Source organism: Colletotrichum orchidophilum, assembly GCF_001831195.1.
Source record: "Colletotrichum orchidophilum strain IMI 309357 chromosome Unknown Scaffold_41.1, whole genome shotgun sequence".
Classification (NCBI taxonomy): domain Eukaryota; kingdom Fungi; phylum Ascomycota; class Sordariomycetes; order Glomerellales; family Glomerellaceae; genus Colletotrichum; species Colletotrichum orchidophilum.
Window position 1 is genome coordinate 80,802 of NW_019172997.1, and position 15,219 is coordinate 96,020.

At 55.2% G+C, this 15,219-nt stretch overlaps 4 protein-coding genes across 4 annotated transcripts; 2 read left to right on the forward strand and 2 right to left on the reverse strand.

Moving 5' to 3' along the window:
- Positions 1 to 143: 143 nt before the first annotated feature.
- CORC01_05772 (uncharacterized protein) lies at positions 144 to 855 on the reverse strand (the record flags this gene model as incomplete). The annotated part of the gene is made up of 2 exons (XM_022617414.1): positions 144 to 472; positions 555 to 855. 2 exons carry the CDS (start codon positions 853 to 855, stop codon positions 144 to 146), a joined length of 630 nt encoding a protein of 209 aa, XP_022476025.1.
- A 1,847-nt stretch (positions 856 to 2,702) lies between these two features.
- CORC01_05773 (ELMO/CED-12 family protein) lies at positions 2,703 to 4,850 on the forward strand (the record flags this gene model as incomplete). Its single annotated transcript, XM_022617415.1, has 1 exon — positions 2,703 to 4,850. One exon carries the CDS (start codon positions 2,703 to 2,705, stop codon positions 4,848 to 4,850), a length of 2,148 nt encoding a protein of 715 aa, XP_022476026.1.
- A 1,130-nt stretch (positions 4,851 to 5,980) lies between these two features.
- Positions 5,981 to 7,495, forward strand: CORC01_05774 (uncharacterized protein; the record flags this gene model as incomplete). Its single annotated transcript, XM_022617416.1, has 1 exon — positions 5,981 to 7,495. The coding sequence occupies one exon, from the start codon at positions 5,981 to 5,983 to the stop codon at positions 7,493 to 7,495; it is 1,515 nt and encodes a 504-aa protein (XP_022476027.1).
- A 546-nt stretch (positions 7,496 to 8,041) lies between these two features.
- CORC01_05775 (PX domain-containing protein) lies at positions 8,042 to 11,227 on the reverse strand (the record flags this gene model as incomplete). The annotated part of the gene is made up of 7 exons (XM_022617417.1): positions 8,042 to 8,683; positions 8,734 to 9,577; positions 9,628 to 9,994; positions 10,045 to 10,333; positions 10,397 to 10,705; positions 10,794 to 11,023; positions 11,089 to 11,227. The coding sequence occupies 7 exons, from the start codon at positions 11,225 to 11,227 to the stop codon at positions 8,042 to 8,044; spliced, it is 2,820 nt and encodes a 939-aa protein (XP_022476028.1).
- Positions 11,228 to 15,219: the final 3,992 nt, after the last annotated feature.

Here is a 15,219-nt window from a genome sequence, read left to right on the forward strand (position 1 = left end):
TCCATCACTATATGCCTTCGTTCGCCATTGGAGACTATCGTCCCTGCCCGCAAAACTGTGACCGTTCAATTCAGAAAAGCTTCGCGACAGGACTCCTCGTCGTTGCCATGGCTCGACTCATACTTCCCCATACATCCCTCTTGCTAGTACCGACGACGCGTGGGTTCGGGAGTAGGTGAGCGCGAGGGGCTCCTCTCGTCGCGGCCGCGGTCCTTGAGCCACTTCTTGGTGCTGAGGGTTATATCGCGGTCGAGGTCCTCGGACGGGTTCTTGCGATGGATAAAGTTGCAGAATCCGCCGCGGACGCAACCCTCTCCCGAATTGAGGCGGCAGCAGGCCTCGCGGAAGTCGGTGACGGGGGAGAGCTCGCAGTATATGGGGCGGGCGGCGTACCACCGCGAGTTGAGGTCGTCGCAGGCCTTTTGGGCCGAGTCTTCGTACTTGAAGCGGGCGTAGACGTTTCCTATGAGGTCTGTGTTTTTTTGAGTGTCCGGTTAGTATTTTGTCATCCTCAAAACATTGGGTTTGGAATTCCGGGGGAAGGGAAGACGTACGGTCGTTGTTATTATCGCAGACGACGAGCTCCTCGAGCTCGCCGTACTTGCAGAGCTCGCACCAGATGTCCTCGTAAAAGGCGTCAAAGTGGTTTTGCAGCTGGGACGGGTTCATGCGGTTCTTGGGATCGTAGGCCGGGTTTTGGTAGAGGTTGGGCATGAGGATGGTCTGCGAGTAGCTGGGCTTGACGTGTTTCCTGGAGCAGCGGTCGCCGTGGCGGCATGCGCCGATCTTGAAGTAGAAGGAGCAGTTGACCTTGTCGAGCTCGGTGCCGAAGATGGAGGCAAGGAAGTTGGCCATGTTTGCGGTTTCGAGTACTGTCGCGGCTTCAAAATCTTTAGCGGAACGAGGTTATTTCGAGTGTGACGTCTTCTAAATATGACCCTCGTGAGATACAAGTACGTTTTCTCGGTGACTGATTGATTGATCGTCGGGAGGGGGAGAATCCGATTGTCTTTGGCGGCCGCGTTTTAATGGAGCTGCGGAACGGGCTTGCTTCATCGCGACAAATGCGGCAGACCAAGGTAGGAATTTCTAGCAGCCTCGCGCGCCACGCTGATGACTAATGTTGAGGCTAAGGCTCTGCTGTGGCAAACGTGGTGGCTGGAGCTGTGTGGCTCGAGCAGTGGAGGGTTCTAGAGCCCCCCCACTGGCTGACGGGATTTCAGGGACTGGATGAACAGTGTACGTACCGGCGTTGCGATCCAACGGTCTAGAACGTTTTGCGACTGTTGTTTCTCGCCGTGTGGAATACAAACATTCTCAGGTCAGCCTTACAACGGCTTTCCGTCATTCCAGCGTCAAGCATTGTTCCTCATCGCTGGTAAGGTACATTTCGATTCTCCCCTTCATCTATCTTAATAAGCCCATGGAAGCTATTCGGGTCTTTCTCACTACAGAGGCCGCCGCAATGTAAAACTCCTTGCCCGGAACCATGGCAACCTTTACCATAATAACTTGCTTCTTGAGCTACTTTAATTGAAATCTAGGCTCTGCTTACTCAACCACAATGACACCAGACTATCAACCTGACGCCGACTGAGAGATCATTAACATGTTAGTCTAAAACTCTGGGCCGGCTTGCATATTCCTTTGTGCGTTTGCGCAACTAGTTGATGTTCTGCCCACCGCGAGTGAAGGTTCACTCATCCGATGATGGTGATGATAATGACCTGTCGACCAGAGTCAAAACTCCGAAGTGTATAGTCAGAGCTCGCGGTCACGAGACCGCATGTTGATGGAGAATCAACAAACACGCGCTTCGCTGAGCAATTTCAATAAGGTTTCTACCCAAAGGTGATGAAAATATCCATGGTCTCCGGTGGGAAGACATGGTGAAACCAGTCGTTGGACGTGCTACCTCACTTGCCGACCAGTCGGCGCAGTCCCGCCGTCCCAGTTCTCTCGGACTCGAAGTCAAGCAAAACCCCCCAAAAAAATCCACTAAAACCTCCCCGAGAGGAAAGGCGGGTCTTGAACACCAAGCCATGCAGCGCCATTGGTGCACCACCAGCGACTGGCCCCCTCCGAATTGTGAAAGTGAACCCCCAAACGGCCCAAAACCAGTTGGAGGCTTGCTGGGATCCGCCCCGTTGTCGCTGCATCTGTGCTTTCCCACCTCCTGCAGGACATGCGCAAACTTCCAGCCCGTGCGCATCTAACGCGGACCAAAGGTCAACACATCTGGTCTGTTGCTTCGACAGCCCTCGCGCACAAACTCCTCAAGACTCTCTCTCTCTCTTTCTCTCCCCTTTTAGTGCACGAGTACACCACCCTCACACTCCTTCCTTGACCCTTCTGTGTATTCCCCCCCTTGTCGACGGAACGTCCTAAAATTATAATTTTCATACCCACGATCGACGCTATTCCCTTCGCCCACGCTTGCGAGGGATCTGCAGAGAAGCTTCTGCCCGTGTTCCATCTTGTTTGACACGGACCCTCTTCCGCGCTTCCTCGAAGATCTTCCGTCCGACGCCTTTTGCCTTATATAGCCCGACCCGAGCGCTTCCTCTCTCAGCAGCGGGCCATGACTGTGGACGCGACTCTGTCTTCCACCTGCTGACGACCCTCTGTTCGACACCCGGGCACAGCGCCGACGCTTCTCCTGTCCGTCCCGAACCTGTACATACTCTCCCGACGCCGCTACCATGGACCAGGCCGATATCCCCGCGCTTCTGTCACGCCTCGCGAGCGATGAGGACGCCGCCAGGAAGATGGCCGTCTTCAAGCTGCAGTCTTCTATAAACGACCCTGCGTTTGCCGACGTATTCATATCCTCGGGAGGACTGGTCATTCTACGACGCCTGATCATGAGTGCGGGAGGAAACACGTTGGCGTACTCGCTGCAGAGTCTGACGCGCCTTTTGGAGGTGGACATGGGCTGGGAGATATTCGAGGGATCAGCGTCAGGGGATCTCGTAGAACGCATCGTCGAACTGATCGTCACGAATCCTCTTGTCAATATTTTGCGCGGTGCCATGTCGATCCTGGTCGCCCTCGTCGGCCACACGCAGTCTTCTCGCCCGACGACCCCTCGCACCCCGGGCTCATTTGGTTTCAGGGCCCTGAAACCGGCCGTGGCAGTCTACCCGCAGTTTTTCGAGCTCGTTATTGCCCAGCTCCAGTCCGCCGACCACGCGCTGTGTGCCAATGCCCTCATGCTCATCAATGCCATGATCCGCGACGCTGTCTCCAGCGACACCAGCATCACAAAGGCGAACGGTCCTGCAATGGAGGAGTGGTCAAAGTTTATCAAGCGCCTGCAAGACCTCGGTCTGATCAAGGCGGTGTACAACCTGATGCAGAGCTCGTCACTCCAGGATCTCGCGCATCCTCTGCTTGAGTTCCAGTCCTTGACCAAGGTTCTGCTGAGAAAGTGGCGAGAGGTCAGGGTTGACCTCGAGCGGCCCGAGCACAGACGGGGATTGAAGGGACTTCACCTCGCCAGCAACCCGGAGAAGCAAGTCAATGGCATTCAACGGTTGGACGAGCTCAATGAACTTGGGAAGAAGGGGAGCCGGCGTCACAACCCTGAGAAATGGAGGAGACTGGGCTTCGAGACAGAGAGTCCAACACAAGAGTTCGAGGTCCCTGGGTTCCTGGGCATGATGGATTTGACAGACTACGTGCGCAAGAACGAGGACAGCTTCCAGAAGATGCTGCTGGAACAATCCACAAAACCAAGGAACGAAAGATGCCCGGTCGCCAGGGCGAGTCTCGCAGTCACCATGATCTTGTATGATCACTTCGAGGTGGAGAAGTCGGATGTTGAGGACATTAAGGGTTACCAAGGCTTGGACGGTATCAAAAACAACGAGAAGCTATTCCGTCCCCTCCTCCTCCAGTGGTCGCGTCTTCACACTGCCGGACTGCAAGCGTTCTTCCGCGTGTGGAAGTCCACTGCCGCAGAGCATCTAGACTTCGAAAAGGTGGCAGAGCTGGTCCGAATACTGATCGAGCAAGTTGTCGGCCAGGCCAGCCGGACCAAAGATGTGTTGGAGGTTGAGGAGGATCTCTTGGAGTACGATTGTACCAGGCTGCGAGAGCTCCAGATGGAGCTTCTAGAACTGTCGTTTGAAGATCAGTGGGGTCAGCATCTGTATCAAGTCCGAGAGGAGTTGAGACAAGAGGCCCTTCAGTTCGTCAAGGAACAAAGGATCCGATGCTTGCTCCAGGGATCTTGGTTCTCCAAGCCGCTACCACGGCGAGATACCAATCCTAGAGAGGAGAACATCAAACGCCGCTTGTACACGCCGCGACCTTGGCGCTTCGCTAAGCTTTCGCACAATCGCCGGTACCTACACTACGCCGATTTCGAGGTACAGACAGCCCAAGACCCGGGCCTTGACATCTTGACAGAAAAGGTCGACCTCAGCACCATCAGCTCGGTTGTGTCCAATGTGTCAGCCTCCAACGAGGAAGGCCGCAGCGCGACTAGTAGTTCGACGCTCAAGAACAATGTGACGGTCAAATCAACAACCAAGATCACCATCTTCAGCTACGCCAATCCTGCCGAAGCTGCCAATGGCGGTGATGCCAAGGAGCAGGCTATTCTGACTCTGAACCCGGTCACGCACAGCCTGGCGTCGGAATGGCTCGATGGTCTGCTGATGCTGCTTAACCAAGCTCCCATTACTGCCGAGACGAACAAGCTCGTGAATCTTGTGAGCGACTTTGGGCTCAAGATCAGGCTGCTCAACGTGAGAATTGAGGCTGCGTACACCGGGCCACCGCCGGGTGCCGGACTGATACCCAGTAGGGACGGTCTCGATGAAGACTACTTCTACGACGTGTGAGATTTTTTGTGATTGGAGGGCTCGGGACAGGTGGGGGGGTCGCGCGGTGTTCGATATCGTTGATTTTCCTTTCTGATGCTTTTTTTTTTTTTTTGTGGTTTACATATACCCGCGTTCTTCTCTTGCTCTTTACCAGTCAGAGATGTAACGAATGGAGCCAAGGGGGAAACTCTTGATCAGTTTCTGGCTTGGCTGCCTACAATGAGCATAGCGAGCGGTCAGTTGCGTCATAAGGTAATCATGAGAGGCTTGGATTTGGCAGGCACTTTTCCGCGGATCAGGCGGCTGGAGAGGAAGCTGCAAATATATGTGATGGATGGATTTTGGTGGGTGTTCATAGCTGTGCTGGCATGGCTTCTCTCTCTTTCTGTCCCTTCATGTATGATCATGGTCTCGAGAGCAAGGTCTTGAAGACTTGCTCGAGTATAATTCAATACCAATTCCACATCTCAAGGATAAAATTGGAATGCCCGGTGTTGGTGTGTGTTGCGTTGACAGTTGCTTCCTGTTTAGGGGGGTTGACTTTAGAGGAAGTGGCGTTCAATAAATTGGACAGTTCTGCAGGCGACATTCTGCAAATTCCGTTCGGTATGACATCGACTATGAGAAATAAATCAATAAAACCAACAGAGGTGCTGTCTACCTTGCGTTCCAGTATCCACGGCGGGTAACGCGCGGCAGGGCTGGACTGGATCGATTGACGCCCGGGGAAAGCTTCCGTCACGTCCACCCCGGGGCCCCATGTACCGGCCTCAAGATCCACTATACTCGGTTGCTCCCCCAACCCCTCCAATTTTGGAGCTGCAGTCGTGGGGCAGCTCCCCAAGCTAACACTTTACCCCCCGCCCCCCCGCTCTGAGATCTCCCAGTTTTCGGAAAGATTGAACCAGGACTGCACACTATTCAGCCTTTGAAAGGTGAAAAGCCATATCCAACGGAAGTGAGGAAAAATTCGATCTGACATTCTTTCGAGGTCTTTGGCTGGAGAAAACAGAAAGAAAAAAGGGGGGGTTTTTCGAGATCGGCCGGTAGTATGACATCACCTCCGTGAGCACCTACCGCCCTCAAACCGCTTGCTTCCCCGACGACCGACCACAGACCAACGTCTTGAACGACCCCGAAAAAATCACATGGTCCGCCGCCTCCCGTGGACACATCCACACCTCAAAGCCGGCCACGCCGCCGAAAGTAAATCAACGACGCGGGCTACCGCTACCGTTACCGCTACTACTTCCAGCAAGAACGGCATCGACACCGGAACCCGCGATATCAGCAGCTACTTTACCACAAAGATGGTCTCCCGGACCCCGCGCAGCGGCGGCCGACGGCTCATGTACAATGGCGGCGGCGGCGGCAGCAGCAGGACGGCCTCCTACACCCCCGCCGGCGGCGACGGCGGAGGCGGCCGGACATCCTCGCCCTCGCCCCCTCCCTCGCAGAAGAAGCGCCTCGACGGGCTGTTCCTCGAGGGGAACTGGTACTGTAACTGCCAGCCGCGGCAGTTTGCAAAATTCCTCCAGGTCAGCAAGAAGACCGCCAACAGGGGACGGTGGTTCTACACGTGTGAAAAGAGGCGGGGCGGTTGCAATTTCTTCCTCTGGGCGGAGGACGCGGAGAACAGAGCAGAAGGTGCCACGATGACGTTGCCGCCCATGCCCCAGGGCGACGGCGCCGCCGCCGCCGCCGCCGCTACGCCTAGGCGGACGACTTCCCTGGCTCAGGCTCCGACGCCGAGTACAGCTTCCACCATCAAGCCTGCTGCGAGGGCCACGGCCCCGGCTCACTCGGCCGCAATAGAGCCGCCTCCGTCGCCCACGGCGCAGAGGAGCGCCGCCAAGCAGAAATTCATGGACACCTACTTCAAGAACCGACCCATTCAGGTACCGGAGGAGGAACCCAACGAGCTGATGGTCACGGACGAGGAGGCTGAGACTACCACCACGCCTGCACCGAGGAAGAGGAAGAGGGTCCTCTTCGATTTCGACTCTGACGAGGGAGGGGGAGAGGGAGAGGACAATTACGGTCTGGACGACGTCTCGTCGGGGGAGGAAAGGGCTATGACCGAGGCCATGGAGCGCAGCGCCAAGAAGCTTCGCGTCGAGGGGCCTCCTACTACCCCGGCGGCGCAGCGTACGCTAAAGGAGAGCGCGCTGCCTACGCCGCAGACCGTCACCCGGACGCTCTTCCCGGACGCTAAACGCCGCGGTACCGGCGTCGGTGACGTATCTCCCGGCAATGTTTCCTTCTCGACAAGCACCGCGTCGTCAGCGACGATCGGCCACCCAGCGGCGGTCCCCAACTCTTCGCCACCAACGTCGACGCCTCAGGAGGAGCAGCTCGATCCCACGGAGGAAGTCATGGCCTTACTCAGGGGTCAGCAAAAGGGCGGCAGCGGCGGCGTTGGCGGCGGTATCATGGACGAGTCTACTGCGCGCGCCGTTAGGGAGTTGCTGGGCCGGTTTTCGATGAAGGCCAAAGGATTGGCACGGGGTCGGGACACGGTTCGGACGGCGCTTAGGGCGAAGGACGAAAAGATTGCGGAGCTGCAGGAGAGGGTGGCGAGCCTGGAGGCCAGGGCGAGGACGCAGAGGGAGCAGATTGCGGATTTCAAGGCCGGCATGATGGATTTGTACTCGAAGCATTGATTATAACGCAACGGGCGTTATTTTGCTTCGGTATTTTTGGCGTTATTGGGATTAGATGGCCAAGGAGGGAGATAGATGGAGAGAGAGAGAAAGATAGAACCCATAAGGGGGGCTTTGTAATGTTGGATGAAGAGGTTTCTTCTGACGGAGTTTGGAATTGAGGATATACCCCCCCGCGCGCTATCAGATCACATTACGGTTCATGGCGTGCAAGTAGACAGCAATACCGAAGAAGACGGTTTCTTCTTGACTGCATCTTTACCTTCCTGTGACGAGGGCGCTTTTTCTGGGGATTGGCATCGTAGATACTCCCATTATGTGGGACACAGTAGATGATTGGTGATAATCAAGCATCACAGCACTTTCAACTAGCAAACGTTCTAAGTGATTCAAAGTAATTTAGGTATTGGAGACATGAAAACTATAAAACGCCAGAGTTGCGGGGCTTGATACCCTCAAATGTGCCAGACCCATGAACCTTCCCAACCCATCCATGTATGTGAACCCAAGTTACAAGCCAGGGGATATCATGCTTTCTCTAAAAGCTTACTGGGCAAGAACCTCGCGCAACATGACAAGGAAGTTATCCTTGAGCTTGTGAACCTCGGACACGGGCGGCTTGGCCGGCTCGCCGGCGCTCCGACGGAGCCTATCGCGTCTCTTGGCCCGGCGACGGCGCTCGGCCTCGATAGGGTCGAGCTCGTCCTCTTCCTCCGCCTCGTCTTCCTCTTCGTCGACATCGTCATACGCCATGTCCTCCAGGTCCATCTGGTCGAGGCCGAAGTCGGAGGACGAGAAACCGGTGGGAACCAAGTCGGGACCTCCGTTTCCTTCAGCCGCCATCTTTTGCCGCGTCTTGTCGTGGTGCCACTTCTTTCTGGCTTCTTGCCATGAGATGAGTTGGTTAACCTCGTCGATGACCTTGGCCTTGTCGATGGCACCGGAGCTTACACCTCCCTCGAAGAGCGCATTGACATTCAAGGTGCCGTTTGTGGGGCCCTTTCTCAAGAACTCCAAAATATCCTCGATCCAGCCCATCAGCTGATCAAACAAGCCGTTGTCGTGTGTGTGGACCTCGTGCACAAACTTGTAGAAGTTGTGTTCATGTCTCTGGCAGAGATCAATGAAGGCTTGCACAGTCTGGTTCGGGTCTGCCGATGCATCCTGCTCCTGGCATTTCTCAACGACCTGCGTTGCGTGTCAGTTTTGTTGCTTGAATATCTCGCAATATTGCTTACCTGAATCATGTCGTCAATAAACACAGCAAAGTCAGTGACACTGCTGTAAACGTTGGCCGACTTGTAGACACGAACGAGGGGTTCGTAGAAGATGCTGAAGAGGTCTCGGAACAGCTGGAGTGTGACGGGCTCCTCTACCAACTGCAGCATCATGGCTTTGTCGTGTTGTCTCGTGCAAAGCTTCAGGTACTGCTTGAGGTACGAGAACAGCTGAGCACCCTGCTTCAACTCCTCGTCAATGTTCTCAACGGCGTTGTTGAAAGCAACATAGGCGTTGTAAAGTCGACCAATCTGTTCCGAAGTCAGGCCAGGCTCGAGGTAATCCGAGCGAAGGATCACGACAATCAAGTCGATATCCTCAGCAGCCGCTTCCTCCCGGATCGCGAGTTTGATGTGCTCCTCGGCCTCAGTGTACATCTTCAACTTGCTAGTGAAGGCCTCATCGCCGATCTTAGCGCCGAGAGTGTCAATAGACTTTTGGAAGCTCTTGATGCCGTCATTGAGAGTGAGAGAAAAGATACGCTGGAGGAGTGAGCGGGTGCCGAAAGGTTGCGCCAGGAACACGTCCAAAACACCGGACATGACAGCAGCCGGATTCGCGATTCTGATGACGTTCTTGATGACGGTGTAGGGAATGAGTGAGTGAATCCTCTTGGCTTGAGCGAAAAGCTCGGGAGAGTTGTCTTCTGCAAGGAACAGATGGTAAATCGTGGCTGCGACCTCTATCCGAAGCCACTCGGCGAACTTGCGGTACTGGATGCTCAAGTCCTGAATGGTCTCCTTTTCCTTGATCTCCTTGAACAGTGACGTGAGGCCATTGCGCTCAACGATCTCTTGACGGAACCTAGAAGCTGTCAGTATTCAGTAGAGGACGCAGATTGCAATACTACGTACTCCTCCATGTAGATGTCGAGCTCGGCAGCGCGTTTCCTCGCAACCTCGTAGAACTTCTTTTGCTCTTCCACACGCATCGCATCGACTGCCTTTCTCCGCTCAATATCGTCAATGTCAGCGTCCGTCGGCGTGATCTGGTCCCTGGTGAGAAACTCCTCCATGGCCTTCGTTTGCGCAATCTGGGGGTTTGAGAGCAATGTGCGAATGAATGCTCTGAGAGACACACGCTGGCTCTCACGCCACAGCGTCACCTGTTCGTTCTTCTTTCCTCCAAGGATTGGCAGGGGGCTCTTGGGTCTGCTGTCCGTTGACACACGAGGCGAGTTGAGACCTGAGGTAGTGGAGCTGGCACGTTTGTGGCCTTTTTCTGTAAGCATCTGCGTCACAGCACACAGCAGAAGAATGAGAAGCACTGACCTAGCACCGATAGCTTGGAATGAGTATCCTTTTCATGAGGAGGAAGGCCAGTCATCATGGTCGAAATAGAAGACACTGAGGAGGCAGAAGAATTTGGGCTTCCACCTCCAGTTAGAGAAGAGAACAGTCCTGTAGTCGTCGTATCCGACTTGTTCTTCTTCGGCAGAGTGGGCAGAACCTTGCCCGGCAATTCGAGGCGTAGTCTCTTATGTAGCCTGGCGAAATCGCTATATCTTCTGCCGATAAAGAACTCGAGCTCGCCCTTTCGGTGGATGCGCATGATGAACTCCTAAACTCAACATTAGTGTCTGCCCTGCTTGCCAGATAGGACTAGACAGTAGAATAAGCTTACAGCGTGCTTATGAGATCTAATCGTCTTTCTCTCCAATGTAATTCGAACGGCTGCAATGTTCACATCCCAACCGTTGATGTAGTTGCCTTCCGGCAACGCATGCATGACGCCCGTGTCGATGGCATTGCTGTCGACGACCTCAATTTCGGAAAAACGTATCCTCTCCTCAAAGCCGGAAGAAGTCTTGCAACCGGACACCATCATCAGCTCAACGAGCTTCTGACATTTTATAGCCAACTTGCGCCGCTTGGTCTCTTCGAGTCTGTCTTCGGAGGATGAAATGTTCTTCGTCGCAAAGGATTCGAGGAACTGCAGTGGGGGGACGAAACGAGTCAGCGCAGCTAGTCCGTGGGGAGATGGGCGTTTTCTCAGCGGCGGGGTGCGCCTTCGCACTTACTACTTGGAGTTTGTCTTGCCAAAACTCCTTCTCTCTAGCCTTGTCAAGGAAAGGGAAATCGCGAACATGGTGTACGAATATGTAGCGCAAGATGGGGAGCTCCGAGTCGAGGGGGGAGACCTCTCCAACATCAGATTTGAAAGGGGCGCCGAATCGCTTGAGGGCCGTGGGGGAGTTGAGCTCCGAGATTTCATACTTGACTTGCTCGGAAACAAGCTCGCGCTTGAGGTCTGGCAGGAATATGTTAGCATCGCTTCCGCTTCTTAGATGTTGTCGACAACAACGGTCAACATACAATGCTCTTGCTTTCCCGTCAAGGACTGGCCCGGCGGAGGGATGGACATGTTGCTCTTTGAGCGAAGGGGAAGCTCGGTCCTGGTGACCGGGTCTACGGCAGCGCCATTCTGCGGTTGTTCTTGGGTTGTCGAAGCCATCAGCGTCGCTTTTTGGGTTTCGTGTGTTTGAACCGTTCTTGGGGCTAGCAGGGCCTGTTAGATTGCCCTTGTTTTCGGTGCCAAGATCGTGGGAGAGAGGAGAGGGAGATGTTGCGGATTTGCGGGAGGAAGAAAGGGTTGATGGAGGTGGGCTAGCTGACTGGCGTCAGAGCAACAGCTGGGGACTCGCGACGTAATAATCAGTTTACCGACGGTAAAGCGGTACTGGAGGGGGAGGACTGGGTACTTGGGGGCTGGCAGGGCACCTTGGGCTCTGGGCACGAACCGGGTCTCAATAGTGCGCGGCAGATCCTAGTGGGTAGGTTGCTGTCGCAGGGCAGGGAGCGGGTCCAGATCTCAGTGGGGGCGCGCAGGCGGTAGGCCGTACCTAGGGACGCTGTAAGTTACGCGCGTGTGGCGGGGTAGTTACAGGCGCTGCCCACTGGATACGGTACCTGCGGTGCAGCTCTCGCAGCAGCGAAGGAGGTACTGGGCTGGTCCGGCAATGTATCTTCCCTTGGCCAAAAGTCAATGCTGTCAGGTGCTCGTCGCGGGGCCCTGCTGGGTTCGAGAGGAGCCCGGTTGAGGCCCTTTTTTTAAGGCCCAGTATCAAACCGACGAAACTTTTCTTCCTCTCGTTACTCTCGCCGTCTTTGGTATCTACTATCAATCCTAGAGCCCTCTTTTTCTTGGTCTTGCCTCAGATGCTGCCCTCCCAGGTGTTCATAGTTGTTGCCATAAAGTGACTCCTCGTAGAACAGCAAGACAAGGCGGGAGGTCGGCAGGTTACGTAGCACCCAACAGGTTGGACGGGACGAGACGAGACGAAATGAGCTCAGAGCTCGGTGAAGCTGTGCAAAGGTGTGATTGGATGTTGAAGGGGAGCGCGTAGGTGTGTGCAGTGCATCAGGTCAGCTGTGCGAGCGGCGAAGAAGGAGCAAATGGGTGGGGGGGGGAACTATCGGGGTGATTAAATTCTTTCTCATGTCGCGAGTCGCCCTCAGGCCGGCGGGCCGGACGTTGGATATCTTAGCACGGAGAGACGGCACGCAAGCGTCGTTTGGCGGGGTGAGAAAACTTGACAAAAGCAGATAAAACGAGGCAGGGGTCGTTTCCAAAAAGCAAGGAAGCATGTTCCGTAACACGCGGAAGTACCCCAAAATCCCCAATCCCAATCCCAGTCCAGGCTTCTGCGCTCAACTTTGTGTTCAAGCTCTGATGCTTCTCCCGCACTCCCGCACAGAGAGAACACACAGACAGACCTCAGAGTCCAGGGTCCTGTTGCCGGGTGCCTGACAGCGATGCGAAGCGAAGCGACGCGAGGTTTGGTGTGTGCGAATAAGAGCGAACGAAGACGAAGGAGCTCGCAGCAGGGATCTGTCCATGGTGCTGTCACTGCGCAGCATCCCCTCCGTGCATGTCTTGTTAGTCACCGCTGGGTGGAACCTGGAAGCCCGGGATGGATAGAGAACTGTCTGGTCCACCGTCCCGCCCACCTTGTAAGGTATTTTTCTCGCTGACGATGACTTGTTGCTGCGCCTGACTGTCACCTGTGTCGACCATCCGTACATAGTATTGTTTTCTCTCCGAAAGCGCTAGCCACACCGCAGCGGGCCAAGCCCCCCAGGCGCAACACCTTAATAAAGTCTGAAGACTTGAGACTCGAGGGCCCAAATGACGCCGAGAATCGTGGCGGTGACTCTGACCTGCCTCTCCTTTGCTGTCGAAAATGGCCATGGGATGCATGACGTTGTAGGGCAGCACGCAGCACACCTCTCCTCATCCACGGACCAACAGCCCCCCCCCCCCCCCCCCCCCCCCCCCCCCCCCCCCCCCCCCCCCCCCCCCCACCACCCCCCCCCCCCCCCCCCACAACCCCCCCCCCCCCCCCCCCCCACCACCCCCCCCCCCCCCCCCACCACCACCCCCCCCCCCCCCCCCGCCCCAACAACACGGAGCCGAGTCCCGAAACCAGACACAAGAGACACGGCAAGACGGACGCAACGCCCACTGAGCTTCTTTTCCAAGCTGCCCAGCCGCCGTTTCCTCGACACGACTCACACACTTCAGCCCCAATAGCTCTTCAACCTAGCCACCTTCAACCCCCAGTCAAGCATGGGCAAATAGGGAACCCCACCAAAAACACTTCTTGTTAACTCAGTCAGCCTCGAAGCTGTGCAAAGGCCAAGGCTGCAGACGCGCAATCATTCTCGCCATCAGCCTCCTTGGCTCCGGACGAGACCGAATCGCCTTATGGGGCAATCGACGTCTAGCGCGCCCACCATACGGATACCTACCCACCCGCTCGACAATGTACGGATGCCTACTGTACTCTTCGTGAGATTCTACGGCCCTTCTCGCCCTATTGTCCCATCAATCCCCGCCGTGTCCACTTTTTGAGAGATCCAAACGTTCGCTCTTCCCAGTTTTCACTGTGCAGTCGCATTTAGACTCTTGCAGCTTGCTCAGCTCGCCAAAGACGGGAGTGTTTTGTTTACCCGTCTGTTCCCACCCGCGCCAAACTTTCTCGGCGCCGTGATACGACGGAAGCATGGAAACTTTGACGGCTTCTGGGAACCCGCGGCCTGCGGACACCCATCCAGACGATCTACCTTGAGTAGTACGAGGCATGCTAAATTCCCACCTTGGCTAACTTTGTACAAAGTACGCTGTACGTTCGCTATGAGGAAATAGATCGCCAATCAGGGAAAGCGAGAGAGAAAAAAGACTCCGTTTCAATACGCACCAATCCCTGCGCACACCCGGCTACGGTGCCGGGAGCCTAGGACGCACGGGTGTGGGCCACCGTCGGGATTCGGAGCGGCGCCCACTCGGTGATCGTCAACCTAACAACATGCATAATTCTCATTTACGCAATCACTTCAGCATGCCCGATTGCGTAGGGCTGCCGCGGCGGGATGTCACGTCGCTTCGGGTTGCCACCGGCCTTTTCACTCAACTACCGATCTGATGACTGCTGACTGCCTGTGATTTTGTAAGCACAACAAGGCTTTTGATACATCTGTGTTTGTTTTCAGGGGCCGGACGGGGTTTGCGAAAATAGGTACCAAGCCAACCGAGCGAGACTAGTTTCGTCTGTCCTACAATAATTATTTCAAACTCATCAGGAGTATCGGGCGCCTCGGTGGCGCAGGGCAATCAAGAGCTCATTCGTAGATGAGGCTAATTTGAGGTCAACGCAGACAAAGAGGCAGTCCACAGAGCAAATAGACCCCATCGAGCATGTACGAACGAGAAATGCGGTAGTAGCTCGTAGGGTGACCAACTATGAAACTTCACCGTATGCTTCGCCATGTGCGATTTTCTCGTGATGAGCATCCTAACAAGATCATGTTTTGTATCGAGAAAGCTGTACTTGCAGCACACGACCGTATCAGTCATCATGTCAGACACCTCGGCTTCAGGTAGGTCGCAAGCGTGTTGACGAGTGACAAAACGTAAACCCCAGAGCGCCGTCGTTGAGTGTTCGGGAGGTGTGAGGCAGACGGCTAGGCCTGTGTTGGGATAGACTTGTCGCACAACTTCGCACGACCGGCTTGCTCCATTACATATCAAGGACCTGCTTGATGGTTTTGTGTTGCTCAGTTGGTATTGAGCAGTCTTGGATCTGACAGACAAGTGTTGAAAGCACAACTGTAGCAGAGCTCGAATCTCATTTCACAGATAATTCAACCACGGAAAAAGTGAGACTAAACGAAGGCAGCAATCCGCACAAGCATGTTCTGATCATACACTGAGACGAACCCCGGACGCGTTCAGAAACAGCCATCTCGACTAGCTTCCGTTGAGGCTAATGTTGGAACTTCGTCTACACCTCTTGGTCTCCTGACTCCTGTATGCCTGCCGTCCCTTCATCATTGGACCACCCCTTTGTGTATCGTATGGACGTTCCGAGATACAGGGGAGCGTCGGCAAACTTGGGCCGGAATCATTCAAGCCCTCGCCCCCTCTCACAATGACATGTAAAGGTA